The sequence below is a fragment of the Podarcis cretensis genome (assembly GCF_951804945.1).
Source record: "Podarcis cretensis genome assembly, chromosome: 12".
NCBI lineage: Eukaryota > Metazoa > Chordata > Lepidosauria > Squamata > Lacertidae > Podarcis > Podarcis cretensis.
Window position 1 is genome coordinate 26,978,205 of NC_137181.1, and position 15,313 is coordinate 26,993,517.

At 39.9% G+C, this 15,313-nt stretch overlaps 1 protein-coding gene across 1 annotated transcript in view; it reads left to right on the top strand.

Moving 5' to 3' along the window:
• Positions 1-358: 358 nt before the first annotated feature.
• Positions 359-15,313, top strand: part of LOC307199713 (cilia- and flagella-associated protein 69-like) — a 53,243-nt gene continuing 38,288 nt past the window's right edge. The window contains exons 1-12 of the mRNA XM_079947691.1: positions 359-986; positions 3,733-3,795; positions 4,232-4,294; positions 6,163-6,272; positions 8,351-8,427; positions 9,375-9,473; positions 11,433-11,582; positions 11,692-11,869; positions 12,799-12,922; positions 13,611-13,659; positions 13,750-13,871; positions 14,384-14,600. Coding sequence (XP_079803817.1) covers positions 849-986; positions 3,733-3,795; positions 4,232-4,294; positions 6,163-6,272; positions 8,351-8,427; positions 9,375-9,473; positions 11,433-11,582; positions 11,692-11,869; positions 12,799-12,922; positions 13,611-13,659; positions 13,750-13,871; positions 14,384-14,600 — 1,390 coding nt within the window. The 5' untranslated portion in view covers positions 359-848. The remainder of the gene's footprint in view (positions 987-3,732; positions 3,796-4,231; positions 4,295-6,162; positions 6,273-8,350; positions 8,428-9,374; positions 9,474-11,432; positions 11,583-11,691; positions 11,870-12,798; positions 12,923-13,610; positions 13,660-13,749; positions 13,872-14,383; positions 14,601-15,313) is intronic.

Here is a 15,313-nt window from a genome sequence, read left to right on the forward strand (position 1 = left end):
AATAATAATTCATCTAACTAGGTTTCCCCAGATTTTGCTACCCAAAGCAGAGCAGCAAACGGTACCTGCTGCTACCCACCCAAATCTCAAAGAAGCAGAGCACCCAAGACAGGTTATTTTGGCATCCCAGAAGTGACTTGTTGGTAGTAGAAAGACAATAATAATAATAGCCAGGGGCTGTCCCTTTTCCTGACACCCAAAATCAGCTGCCCTGAGGAAGCAGCTCCCTTTTAGGGGGCCTAAGAAACCTCAAAAAGAGCCTTAGGAAGGGAGAGACTGCAGATACCAACTGTAAAAATAAATAAATAAATGATGTTTTATTCTTTCCCGAACTGTTCATGGCGTGAACAGTTCTCAGAAAGCCTCAAGGGCAAAGGGCGCACGTCGTGCCGGGGTCGGGCAGGCAGCATTGCTGGTCAAAGCAGCGCCTCAGCTCTGCAAGTTCCGGCGCCATTTCTCCACACGAGAGAGAGACACGAGACACAGAGCTCGGCTTTATGAAGGATCTATGTGAGAATATGAGGGGGAAGGGAGCCTATGGGCGCAGGCCGAAGCCCTTTCCCGCGGGGATGAGGCGGCGGCGGCGGCGGCAGGCTTGAGCCAAGGGGCTGCCGGCGCCTCGGCCTCACTGCCTAACTTAGGAGCTCAACCTCCCTCCTCCTCCTCCTCCTCCTCCTCCCCTCAGGGCGCCCATAGCTCGCCGGCTTCTCCCGCTCCCATGGCAACCGCGCCCGGCTTGTGTTGTTGTCGTCGTCGTCGGCTCTGGCACCTTCTCCGTGGAAGCTGCGCCCGGCACCTGCCCCTGAGGCTGGAGCTCCGCAGAGCCCGGAGGGGCGTCGTGGGGCGCCATGTCTTCCACAGCCAGGCCCGAGGCTTCTCCGAGCCTCCAAGTCCCTTCCTTCGCCGAGATGGGGAGGTTGCCTTCCTCGTCCTCCAGGCAACTGCGCCCTTCGGAAAGCCTGTTCAGCGGCAGCCTCGGGCAGCAGGTGAGTGAAGGGAGAGCAACCGGGAGGCCGAAGCCCAGCAGCCGGCGCCGTCTTCCCCGCGAATGTCCCTCAGGGAAGCCGGGGGCTCCGCCGGTGAGCTCGGCCTCCTCCTGCCTCGGAAAGTCATGGATGGAGGGGATTCCGAGGCTCCTCCCCTCTCAGAACCCAGGACATTATTTATTTTTATTTTTTAATGGCTGCACCCTCGACGTTCATGCGCTTTAAAATCTAAAAGGGCGGGCTTACAGGCTGAAGGGACTACGTCAAGGGCTCTGCCCCTAGGGGCTTGCAATCTAGAATGCGACATCCCAGTGTGCAGGCGTGGCGGGGGGCGGAATCGAAGCCGGGGGAGATTACTGTATGCATATATTTTTATTTATTTGCTCAGTGAAGAAGGGTATCTCCTCCAAGCAGCCAGTTAGCTACCCTGATTTCGAGCCACGGATGGTAAAAAACGGCACTTTCAATTTGGGCTTGGAAGTTGGAACAGATCAGGAACCAATGCAATTGATAGAACACATTTTTATTTTAGGCATTTCCTCCCTCCCTATCCCCACTGGCTTTAACTTGTTCTTCTGGTCAGCCTTGTTTGCTCCACCCTCCACTTTCTCTTCTATATCACCCTTTAGTGCTTTTTCCTTCCCAGTACAGGTAGCTTCCCTTGCTCCTGCCAGGAGTGTCATAGAATTGTACACTTGGAAAGGAACTCCAGGGGCCATCTAGTCCAACCCCCTCATGCCTGAAACCGGGCTCTTGATTTGTTTTGGGGAGGAATGAGGCCAGTGTGAACTGTGAAGCATTTGGAAATTTGCACTATTAATATTTTGAGCAACCAGGCTTTTATGAATATCTATTAAATTGTCATTCATATGCCTGTTTGGATTAGTGTGAGCTTCATCAGCAGGAACATTCTTTAGAATGATGCAAATGACAAAGAGTGTTAATAAACAGTGATGTACCATTAAGACATTAAAATGTTCCCCCTCCCCCCATTATTAGGCTGTGAATCACCTTCAGGGATAGGAATTAAATGTTCCTAAGGCAAGGGGGCTGGCTAACAAAGGCCCCACTGCCATATATATCCTAGCACCAGGGTAAGGGGCTAGTAGGAATGGCATTAAATAAGATACTTGGCTGAGATGTATTTTCTGCACTTGTTTGTTGAAATATGTTATATTAAAATTGAAAATTTTCATTGAAAAATTCTGGGTGTCTGCTTAATTGTATATTTGACTTTTCAACCTATTAAAATTTGGCTCAGCTGCTATAAGCATTTTTCATAAGTAGGAAGGATTTAACTGATATTTATGCTGTTTTTAATTTCTACTCCAAAGCATTAGAGACTGGGATCGCTCAGTTAGTAGAGCATGAGACTCTTAATCTCAGGGTTGTGGGTTTGAGCCCCACATTGGGCAAAATATTCCTGCCCCACCCACCTACCATTGCAAATCCTATTTAGTCCGCAGACTTCTGACATTTTCACCAACACATTTATTGTAATGTTCTTTGTTTAATGATGAGTAGGTCAAAGAATTTGAACAACAATAAACAAGAGCCAGTATGGTGTAGTGGTTAAGAGCGGTAGTCTCGTAATCTGGGGAACTGGGTTCGCGTCTCCGCTCCTCCACATGCAGCTGCTGGGTGACCTTGGGCTAGTCACACTTCTTTGAAGTCTCTCAGCCCCACTCACCTCACAGAGTGTTTGTTGTGGGGGAGGAAGAGAAAGGAGAAGGTTAGCCGCTTTGAGACTCCTTAAAGGGAGTGAAAGGTGGGATATCAAATCCAAACTCTTCTTCTTCTTCTATTTAGAACTATGTACCACTGGAGGTACATAGATACTTTCTAGCCCTGCCTCCTGCTTAGGCCTCACCTCCTAAACTAGATATTGGAAGGACCCTTAAAGGTATTTATCCATACATTTAGAAAGCCAGAGATGCTGCCTAAGGATGCTGAATTTTGCACCCAGTGCTAATTCATTGATTACATTGTACAGGGTGATTCATAATGAAGTATACAGTTTCAACGCACTATAAAAAAGAAGAATGTAATATATCTTATGTTACCTGTAACAGAATTGTAGGGGATGTTCTATGTGTGCACCCTTTGTCACACGACACATTAAATTAAATACACATCAAACCGGTAATCCATTTCTGCCCAAATGTGACTCACCCTATGGGTTGATTTTCCCGGGCTTCGTTGAATGGCGGTGCAAACACTATCAATGACTTCTTCCAATACACACAGTTGTCCAGGACTTTTAAGTTTGCACAAGCAGCCTGTAGTTTCAATTTTTTAATGCAAATCGTAGATACATTTTCTGCTTGGAGGTTTTTTTCCGAATCATGATTGAAAATGCCGTCGCACAACAGTTACAGATTCCGTTTTGCTCAATTCAAGAACACAAAATGCCTTCTCCACTGCAGATGCAGCCATTTTGCCTGACTAGTCATGTGACATGCACACTATCGCCTACGTCACTTCCCTCAGCAGTGAAACACAAACTTTATGAGTACTTCTACTTCATGGTTCATAGTTGTGGTCCTGTTACTGTCTTACAGCATCTGGAAACTGTATATTTCATTATGAATCACCCTGTGTTTGTACAGAATTGTGAAATATATAAAACCATAGCTGGAAGTGAAAGAACAACAAGGAGGTGAGAAGATTGAAAATGGAATGAGACATGTGCTATATGCTTAGCAACTATTAATCATTTAAATATTGATTAAATGAATCTTTTTAGGATGACAACTTGAAATCTATGGATCTTAATCATGTTGTCAAACTGCTTGAAGAAACAGAATTAGTAAGTATGACCAAAGCATTAAATAAATTCTACATTTGAAATAAGTTTACTTGGATTCCCATTTGTTTCAAAATAACTTGAAAGTGCTTAACTTTGGCTGGACTATTCTCTTCCCGTTAACTGTGCTTAAAATTGTATAGACCTTGATCCATGCCTTCATTATTTATTTTAAGTTAACTGCATAGTCTCTAGGTGACATATAATAAGGTTCCTAAAAAACCAGTTAATATGAAATCTAAGTAACTTACTTAAAATGCCTGCTGGAATCAAAAGGTGCAAGTTTTGGATGTTTAACAGAATGGGGTCCTGTATTATTTCACAGAATTGGGCCAACTGAACACATGACTCCTGGGGGTTCTGTGCTGTGTAGCGTAGAATGTTTGTGCAAAACACTGTTCATACTCATTTACTGCTCTTTCCCATCCTGTTTTCTAAGAGTAATTTGGAAGATCAGCTTGAAGCACTGAAGAAGGTTGCAAAACGCTATGAATATGGGCTTGTATCTTTTTTGCTGCTTTGTTGGAAGAAAAAAGGAAGACAAAAGAATGAAGAGGAAAACACAAAATAATTTTTGTTCCAGTTAAGTTAATTTATAGATTGCTTCATGTCAGATAGATGAGCACTTAATTTTATTGCTCTAATAGAAGATTGCATCTCTGTTGCGTACTTTGTGCAGCAAGTGCAAATAAGTCAGGAATAACTGCAGCAGTTTCTTTTTTAATATAATCTATACAGTGGTACCTCTGGTTATGAACTTAATTCATTCCAGAGGTCCGTTCTTAACCTAAAACCATTCTTAACCTGAGGTACCACTTTAGCTAATGAGGCCTTCCACTGCCACCGCACAATTTCTGTTCTCACCCGAGGTACTACTTCTGGGTTAGTGGAGTCCGTAACCCGAAGTGTTTGTAACCTGAGGTGTTTGTAACCCAAGGTACCACTGTATTCCATTTGTTTTTGTTTATGAAATGTTATTACATGCCATGTATCTTGGAAGATAGAATAAGTTAAAATCTAGATCAATAATTACTTGCTACAATTTATCACAAAATAATACATAAACAGGCCACTTATATTGATATAAAGAATGTCGGTATAAGTAGGCTGCTATACCTGAATGTGGGATAATATGAATTATGATGTGGATGCAGTGGGCTAGTGCCAAATATGCTGGAATTACTAAATAGGAGAAGATTGGCAAGCAATAGTTAATAATGATTTTTTCGCTCTTTCAAGCTAAGCCATTTTGTCACATGATCTGAGAAGGACACTTTACACAGAACACTGGAATGGATACTTTGCAGTGTTGCAAAGAATGCAACTATCAGATCCCGCCGTTCTGTGCAAAAGATCATACACTGCTTCATTAATGCCCCTAAAGTCTTAGTTACAGATAGGTAGCCGTGTTGGTCTGCCATAGTCAAAACAAAATAAAAAAATTCCTTCCAGTAGCACCTTAAAGACCAACTAAGTTAGTTCTTGGTATGAGCTTTCGTGTGCATGCACACTTCTTCAGATACCTGATGGACTTCCATTTCATGCGGCTCAATGTGGTGCCTTCCATAGTTCCAGTTACAGATAGGTAGCCGTGTTGGTCTGCCATAGTCAAAACAAAATAAAAAAATTCCTTCCAGTAGCACCTTAAAGACTGAAGAAGACAGATACTGAAGAAGTGTGCATGCACACGAAAGCTCATACCAAGAACTAACTTAGTTGGTCTTTAAGGTGCTACTGGAAGGAATTTTTTTATTTTGTTTTGCCTAAAGTCTTGTTGCTCTAAACCTTTTTTGGGGTCACTTGTACAGTTGACATAATGAATAATTTACAGATAGATCTGTGTAGTCAATGTTTATTGAAGAAGATAATCTCATTTTCATGCTTCCATAATGTGCGCTATTCAAAGCAAATAAAAAACGTACTTTTGTTACCTGAAATAAATACCTTTCAGATCATAAAAGTTAGGTATCTAACTTTACATTCCTGTGATTTCTCTGAGATTTGTAACCCAGAGCCCCACTTGAGTCTAGTCTCCTCATAGCAACGGGAAACCCTGTCGCAGACACAGACTGCACATGTGTATTTAGTTTGGGTGTAAATAATTTTTTTAGGATGGGGTGCCTCATCAGTTAATCTAATTAAGTTTCTAGACACAGTTTATTCATTTAGAAAGCTGCTCTTGGAACTGTGGAAAATTTAGCTCTGCAGGACTTATGTATCCTCTTCACTGTTAGAAATCTGACATACTGCCTCCTTAAACTTGTGTCTAATTTTACAGCTGACATTTGAAGGCTTACTTATTCATTTTATGATTTAAAGAGGTTATTATACATAATTTTCCAATTTTCCTTGATTCCTGATCATTACAAGGTTCTTAATGATTTAACACAAATATCTAAAATTTTAAATCTATGTGCTGACAGAATTCCACTCCACAATGTTTTCCTAGAACCAACATGTGAAATTCTTAAATTATATGGGTATGTATTTCATTCTTTATTTTAATACAGGTTTTTATTTACATGTTTCTACTGGCATTAAGAGGTGTTCATCTGTTCATTTGCCATCTCTGTTCTCTTTTATGTTCCAGTTTTTCCAAGTCTTGTTTCTATTGTCACACACATTCTGGGAAAGAAGCTACAATTGCAGCACTAGGAATTCGTTATATTTATACCTTAGATACAGGGAAACCAGTTTCTGACAGGTCTCCTATTGCCCACAGGTCATCTTATTGTACAGGGATCATTATCACCAGGAGATGGTACCATTAAGTGTGTTTTACTGTTGGGAAATAACCCTTGGTGATTTTAATATATGTAAGAGATGTAAACATCATGTGTTTTAAGAGCTATCCTGCATAGAACTAGAAACAAATTTGAGTCACAATAGCCTCAAGCTTCTAGGAACCTGGTTGGCCAGACACTTCAGGTTTAGTAACCTTACTTAACACATTTACAACTGGTTTGCACATAATGTTAAACCATGGTTTAGCATTAGCAAGCAGCATGCTGGGTGTATGCTACTCATTAGTACCCATTTTGCTCCTCTCCAGCTCCTGTCTTTACCCCACCAGGAGGAAACACACCAGAGACTGACTTAGTGTTATGTGCAAACCAGCACTCAAGATAGAAATATTATAAAGTTGGACCTTGAGGAGATTCACAAAGCCAGTGGCCTTTTATGAAGAGCTATTATTGAAGTCAAGGGACGCGGGTGGCGCTGTGGGTAAAACCTCAGTGCCTAGGACTTGCCGATCGCATGGTCAACGGTTCGAATCCCCGCGGCGGGGTGAGCTCCCGTCGTTCTGTCCCAGCTCCTGCCATCCTAGCAGTTCGAAAGCACCCCCAAGTGCAAGTAGATAAATAGGGACCGCTTTATAGCGGGAAGGTAACGGCGTTTCCGTGCGCTGCGCTGGTGCTGGCTCGCCAGAGCAGCTTCGTCACGCTGGCCATGTGACCCGGAAGTGTCTTTGGACGTCGCTGGCTCCCAGCCTCTTAAGCGAGATGAGCACGCAACCCCAGCTTCGGACACGACTGGCCCGTATGGGGTACCTTTACCTTTTATTATTGAAGTCAATTACAGTACAATCCTATGCATTTTTACTTAGAAGTAGATTCCATTATGTTAATAGGGCTTTCTTTGCAGCCTATATCACTTATGAACAACCCAACCCCACTTTAAACAATCAGACACATTGCTTTTTTCATTATTGTGAGTATTCTGGAGCATGACTGGATCATCTTTACAATAAAGATTATTATTGTGTGAATATTCTAGAACGTAAGCATAATACTTGGAATGGAAATAAGTGTAGCGTCAAGTACGATTAAATTCCTCTTTCATCATCCCTGAGCATGTGATTTATATTATACTAGATTATTTACTTAAATCATTTTTACCCTGCTCTTTAGCCAGAAATGCTCACAAAACAGCTGACATATAATCAGTAACAAACAAGACAGTCCCTGCCCACAGTTCTGCAAACTAAAATACATGGCATAAAAGGGGAAAGATAGGAATGGGAGAGGAACAAATAAACTCAGACACCAGTATTGAAGTTACAAAGTTATTATAATGACCAGCTTAAATAGAAAAAATTCATGAAGAGGAGGAGCCAAAAGGAGCTGGTCTCTCTGAAGAATGGAAGGCCCTTCTTCATATCTGTCCTACTGTTGTAGCCAGTGAGACCAGCTAACGGCTGCGGAGGGGAGGAGACGAATGCAGCCGGTCTGCTGTGGTGGGCCCTGCTACCTCCTGCTCCATTTCTGCAACCAGATATTAGTATAATGGCTTCCTCTTGCAGTTTATAGTTTAACTTTTGGATTTTTGTTTTATATCAGCTAGTAACACTTAAATATTTTCCTATAACTGCTATAAATATTAAAATAAGATCAGAATAACTATAAATGACAAGCTGATCCTGGGGGGAAACACATTTTGTTCACTTACTCTTCTTATGAAAATTGTTGGTGTACAGAACACATATCAATATCATGAAGAGGAATCACCTTTAGTTTTCCATGGTAATTCAATACTATTGTAATAACTGTCTTTGCAGGTTACCATTTTACAAAAAGAAGTTATCTGATGAAGTAAACTACACCAAAGAAGTTCAAGAATCAATTGCAAATTTGGGTAATTTTAGATTGTACACACACAGACACACCTTTTTAGACAGGTCTATGTGGGCCAGAAGTTACCTGATGCTCTGTAAGATTGCTTGTGCTATATAGGTTATTCCAAACCTAAGAACCATGAAGAATTTAAACAGCATAAGTTTCATCAGTTACATATTTCCACCATCCTGTAGTTGTAATCTTAAACTTACTTGGGAGTGGAATTTGCATCTGTTTAGGGTTGTTACCTATGTGTTTCCATCAAATTATGTTTGTTTATCTCCTTCAATACAGTCTGCTTAATCACATAAAGCATTGCCTTGGCTTGTAGGTCATGTGTCTCAGACTTCAATACATATCTTTTGTATAATATGAAAGATATTTTATCTGGTTTTCTTATATTATTCTCATGTATTTCACGCAAATTTATCTCTCTTTACTGCAGTGTGGGGTGCTGATTTTTGGTACATGAATTACTTAGTGTAGACTTTGGTGTAGGAGGGCTAGGAAAGTAGAGAAACGAAATAAAAAAACACGTTTTGAGCAAACCAGATAAACAAAACTATAAACATATACATATATTTTAAAGCCATTATTAAATATTATTAGTAACCAGTTTTTCTTGCTGGATTCTATAAAAGGGATGCTGTTTACCTCAAAATTGGCTTCCTTAGTTTTTAAAATTTAATTTAGCCATGAGGCAAAATCCCATGTTTTATCTATCTATTCTTTAATAGACTTTGTCATAAGTAATTTCAGTTTTCCTGCATATAACATTTTAGAGGTTGTTACTATTAATGAGACTAGTTCTTTGTGCTCCTGTCTCACTGAATCATCCATGTATTTCACTAAAAGCTGGGTCTAATGGGTTCTCATATCCTAAGACTCTTATTAATTGACTGTTGGTTGTTTTCCAGAACCTTGCATTCCCACTACACAATTATCACATTCTCTCCATTTCCCCAGGTTACTTAATGAGAGTGCCATGTTCTCGAGTAAGGATACAGATATGTAAGTGTGTAATTAGCTTTTACCACACTGAGCCACTAAAGAAAGAGTATGAAGGTATTCTTTTTATTTTTATATATTTGTATTAACTGCTTAATGATATGTACAGTGCAATCATATGAGTGCTTACTTATAAGTAAGTTCTATTCTATTGAATAGGGCTTCTACGTAAGGGTGCACAGAATTATAGCTTAACAGTGCTATCCTGAGTATAGGAAGCCAGCAAGCCTACACTGGCTTAAACTAAACTAGCATAAGTTACTTCTATTCCAAACTGTCTTCAGGAGTGGGACTACTGTCTGTTGGGCCTGGGAGAAGAAAAACAAGCTTGATAAAGAGTTTGACTTAACATCACCCTTTTCGCCAGTGTAAGTTCTTCTGAGTTGCGTGGTCACATGACTAAGTTGAATGAGGTTTGGAATAGGTATAAGTCTGTGCTTGGCCTGTTAGAACCCCAGAACGTCCGTGGAATCTCTGCCAACTTAAGTTTCAGCAGTTGAGCCAGCAGAGCCTTGGTTGATCCAAGATGATGGCATTATAGTGGCTGAGCCCAAAAAGTCTGAAAAACTCACTCATCATGGCAGATCTTGGCTTTGGATTGGTATGATAGTCATTTAATTTATCATAGGCCTAGATCAGACAGACAAAAGATGCTCTATCAGTGGAGGAGCGAGCAAAAGCATGGTGGAAGAGTTGCACCTAACTTGTTTTAAGGCACACAGGTTCTCCACAATGATGTCTATACATACATAGTGCTGAATCATATCATCCCTCTCCCCCCTTTTAAGGAAAACTGTGTTTCAAGCCACTATTCCTTCAGTAGCTTGTGTGGAATACCCTTGCACACATTATGAGTGTGATAAAGGGAGATGCATGTGAAAACATGATCGTCCTGGGCAAAGGTCTAAATTGGCCATATATGCTCTTAGCATATAGTATTGTTGCATATAGTAAATGTAAAATGTTTCTAGTATTAGGATTAAGTTTGTTACACCTCTATTCCATTGGCTAATTAAATGCAGCTCTTCTCTAAACTGATGTGTCTTTTCAAGGATGGATAGATTCACATTGTTTCATTTTGAATGTATCTATTTCCTGATCAAGGATGCATTCCAGCTGGATGCTGTGTTTGGTTGGTAGATTCATAGTATTTTCAAGCTTATTCATATGGTCTCAATGGGTGATACAGCTGAGATACAGGATTGCATCTTCTGATTCTAGCACCTTCTTAGACTGGAAGCAACTTCAGTAGTTAGATACCCCCCACCCCAGGTTTGCTCTTATTCATTATGAGATTAGTGTACAGTATAGGCTTTATTAGGGACGCGGATGGCGCTGTGGGTTAAACCACAGAGCCTAGGACTTGCTGATCAGAACGTTAGCGGTTTGAATCCCCTCGATGGGGTGAGCTCCTGTTGCTTGGTCCCTGCTCCTGCCAACCTAGCAGTTTGAAAGCATGTCAAAGTGCAAGTAGATAAATAGGTACCACTCCAGCGGGAAGGTAAACGGCGTTTCCGTGCGCTGCTCTGGTTTGCCAGAAGCGGCTTAGTCATGCTGGCCACATGACCCGGAAGCTGTACACCGGCTCCCTTGGCCAATAAAGCGAGATGAGCGCCGCAACCCCAGAGTCGGCCACGACTGGACCTAATGGTCAGGGGTCCCTTTTCCTTTACCTATAGGCTTTATTGTGTTTGTATTAATTTTAGGTTTTACTTATGCAGAGACACTATTTCATTTTAACAATTTCCCAACCATGGTCAAGATAGTGGTAAATTACTGTTGTGTTTCCATGTTCCCTCCTATTCCAATAGCATTTCATTAAGTGGGGCATCAGTCACAGGATTCTGGCCAGATTTAGCATAATAATATGTTTGGAAAATTATTTAGTTATTAGGAGTAGTGCATTTCTGAATCTTTCCATAACAAAATATTATATGTCCGCATCATCCTTTGTTTGCTTTACATCAATAAGATTTGCATAAAATGATGGACTTCTTTAAGCTATTGTTTCTCCAGTTTACCAACCTGTAAGTGCAAACTATAAAAGGCAGATGGTGGAAGCAGGAGGTTTAGCAGAAACTTTAGTCCTGGCGCTGACATTAGTTGAAAATCAACTTCAAGAGAAATTATGGATAATTAAAACACTGCAACATCTTTCTATTTCTGGTTAGTGTAATTTATCTATTTAAAATATAATCTTTTCTTATTTTGCTTTTCTATTTCATAAAACATTAGCAATATGATGAACCTAAGTATTGATCCTTTTCCATTTCAGAGACAAATTGTAAACTTATGATGAAAGCTGAAGCACCAAGAAGATTATGTTCTCATCTTAATGATGCTGACCCTTCTGGACAGCTGCTATTCCGTTCCTCAGAAATCCTCTGGAATTTATTAGAAAAAACCTCTAAGGAAGAAATTATTGAACAGCTCAGTAATTTGGAATGTGTAAAGTTAAGTGCACTCACATAGCATATATCATGTCAGCTACTATTCTAATGACTAGTTCATAAATTGTAAAGTGTTGATGGTTTTTAGCTTGCATTTCACATATGCTTTAAAAAGAAAGAAGGAACATATTTTCACTAATACCTAGTATGGGTAATCTTCCAAAGTTATAATAAATAGGTGAGTGTTGTCGTCCCCATCAGCATAATAAAACGCCATGTGTACTGTAGACTTGTATGTGACTGTGCTGCAATTCATAGTCAACGTAGGGAATTTGCTGCTACAAAATATGATGATGGCCAGTGAATTTGGTGGCTGTAAGAATGGACTGGTTAAATTCATGTGTCTGTGGTTAATCGCAAAATGGGGGCTAGTATGCCTCTGAATATCAGCTGCTGGGGCTCAGTGCCTGAATAGGACTGTTCTTCCACATGCTCTTCCACTAGGCTTCCTAGAAACATCTAGCTGACCATTGTGAAACAGGTTGTTGGACTAGACTAGATAATTCTTCAGTATCATCAAGCAGGGTTTTTCTTTTCATAGAATTGTAGAGTTGGAAGGGACCCTGAGAGTCATCTAGTCCAACCTCCTGCAATGTAGGAATCTCAACTAAAGCATCCATGACAGATGGCTATCCAATCTCTGCTTAAAAACCTGCAATGAACATCTTTTGTACTCTTAATTTTTATCAACAGTCCCATCTTACTGCACACTGAGCAAAAATCTGATCCTCTATTTTGCAGTTAGTTTAAGAGTTTGGTAATGTAATACGTACTTCAAAATAATTTAAATATTAAGTGTAAATTAAAAGTGAAGGAAAAGAGTGTTTGGAATTTCAGATTTTGAAGATAAGTATATATTTGATTATATCCTATATATTTGATTAGAGATTAGAGTGCATAAATTAAAATACAAAATATCACCTTTTTATTAGTGCTCTGAAGGAAGCATTTACAAACTTGCTTATACATGGTTCCCGCCATTATGATCGCCAGCTAAGAAATGACATTTTGGTGATCGCCACCCTTGTGGCTCAGAACCCAGGAGCACCAATGATTGTATGTATACTATACACAATTTTGAGTTTTGTAGACCCATTTTTTGCTGGTATTTTGAAAGGCCTTTTAAAGGAAATGATTGTATTATTGTGGTCTGCTAGTGCGTTAGTGTCAGCATGTCAAATACAGAAACAAATCCCCTTCCTTGAAATGTACTGTGTTACTCGGTTGTCTTGCAAAAAGATGTTTCTTAGGATTTTGTAGTTGCCAGTGTCCTCTGGGGTGTTTCTTAACATGCCTTGTGGGTTGCTTAGTTATTTCAGGGCTCCTGGGGATATCTCTTTCTCTTCTTCAGTCTTTTGCTTTCTTTGTTAATTGGTCTCTGTCCATAAGGTTGTCTGTAGGAACATAGTCTCTGTTTCTTAAGAGTTCCACAGGTTCCAGGAAATGTAAGATATGTCTTGGGAGTGGAGCCATTTCTCACCTCCTAATCTCATAAGATTTTAAGTCCTGTCTTCTGACATAGGATCTTGGTACTTAACCATTTTCAACTGCCTTTCTATTACTTGGGCAATTCATAACAAGTCCAGTTATTTGTGAAAAGCTACGCTAAAGCCCCTACCGCAATTAGTATTTTCTAGTAAAGCTAAAAGTAGTCTATTTTTATTATTTGTGTGCCCTACTTACATGAACGTAGTAACGCTTACACTGTTCTCCCCCCCCCCACTGTAACGTGTGTATTTTTTAGGAAACAGGGTTTGCCAAGCTGTTAATATTATTTGCCACTTTTGTTGAAGGTAAGCAGTATAACTTTTTAGTAACTGATACTTCAGTTTATCAGTCAACAGTTAATTATTTTACCAAGAATATTTTTGTTTCATTCACAGTAAAAAGTCATAATCCTTTGGTAAAGAACCTCAGGCTGACTTACTGTTATGAAGATTTTGAGTTGAAAAAGTTACTGCTTAACATGCTTACTGTACTAGCAAAAGATTTATGTATTGTACAGGTAAGATATATGTGATTATTTAGTCATTAATCATTTTAATTATCTGTGTTTACACAGGTTTTTTCTACAATCCAGTGGTATATACATTTTATGAAATACATAAATATCATACACCAGCTTGTAGCTTGAAGCTTACTACTGTTTTCTCACTACAATAGAATTTTTATTTGAAATATGCTGTGAGTCTAGCCTATACTAAGAAGAATGTGCACAAGCAATTCTGAAAGTACTGTGGCAATATATAAATCAGACTTCCGAGTTCAGCCTATTTCAGAAACCGAGTGAAGGGTTTTCTGACTTAATTTTTAGATTGCTTTTTAAACGGAACACGTTCTTGCCAGGCACTTGCTATGACATAACAATAGGATGACCATTGGTTTTACCAGTGGCACCTCAGAACAGAAACATTAAATACAAGTTCTATAAAAAGTGGAACATTTGGCTTCACTTCTATAGATTTATATTTTACTTTTTCAGTGACATTTTTTATTATATCTCCTTCCATTGTTTAGCTGCTACAAGAGGGTAAAGTTATATTGGCCTTGTTTCATTATTTAAAACCAAATGAAAAGCCAGGAATGGTTGACATGTCTGCTGCCCAGTATGAAGAGTTACAGCTTCTTGCAATTGCAACCTTAGCCACAATGGCTCCCTTGTTGGTAGATGACTACATGATGTGCCAAGGAAACACTCGCCTTCTCATGTTTCTCGAATGGTGCATGGGCAATGGTGAGTAGGTGGGATAGAACTACTGTACTTAAATCATATCACTGATTATGCTTAATGCCTATACTTAGAGAAGCAAGAAGTTTAGAGAATCCATTTATTAATTTCACATCTGAAAGCATTGTAAATCCTCACTATTCTATAGGTGAGGAATTGTTTTCAGGATTGCCAAGGACATGGTGACCATGAAGCTCAGTACCAATTAGATGAGGAGTGGGGAAGCTTTTTGATTCCATGAGTCAGATCCATATTGGAATCAGCCTCATGGAACAAATTTGACAGGTGGGCACAGCTGCCCACCTGCAAATCATCTGATGTCACAATGCCATCAGGTGCAAGGTGCTCTGAGGTCTCAGATTTGTAACATCAAGGCATCTTGCAAAGTGTAGCTTTCTCAGTTATTACATAATGCTGGCCTTGTACATGGCATGATGCTTTATAGTCTGTGCAAGATATATTCAGGAGTCATGCTTGTGTCTTTTGGAAACAGTGCAAGATGTATTTGTTCAAGCTAGAATCTTATTATTATACTTAAGCAAAGCCTTTAAACATATTTTTATCTTATATTTTAATTTATTTTCAGTGTTGTGTCTACCACTGGTGCTGAATTACAGTCAACAACCATTTCATGCAGGGTTCCATTCCCAGCCTCCGCTCCACCCTCATGCTGCCTTTTTTGGGACTTTTTTGTCATTTCCAGGTTTTGCACTGTGGGC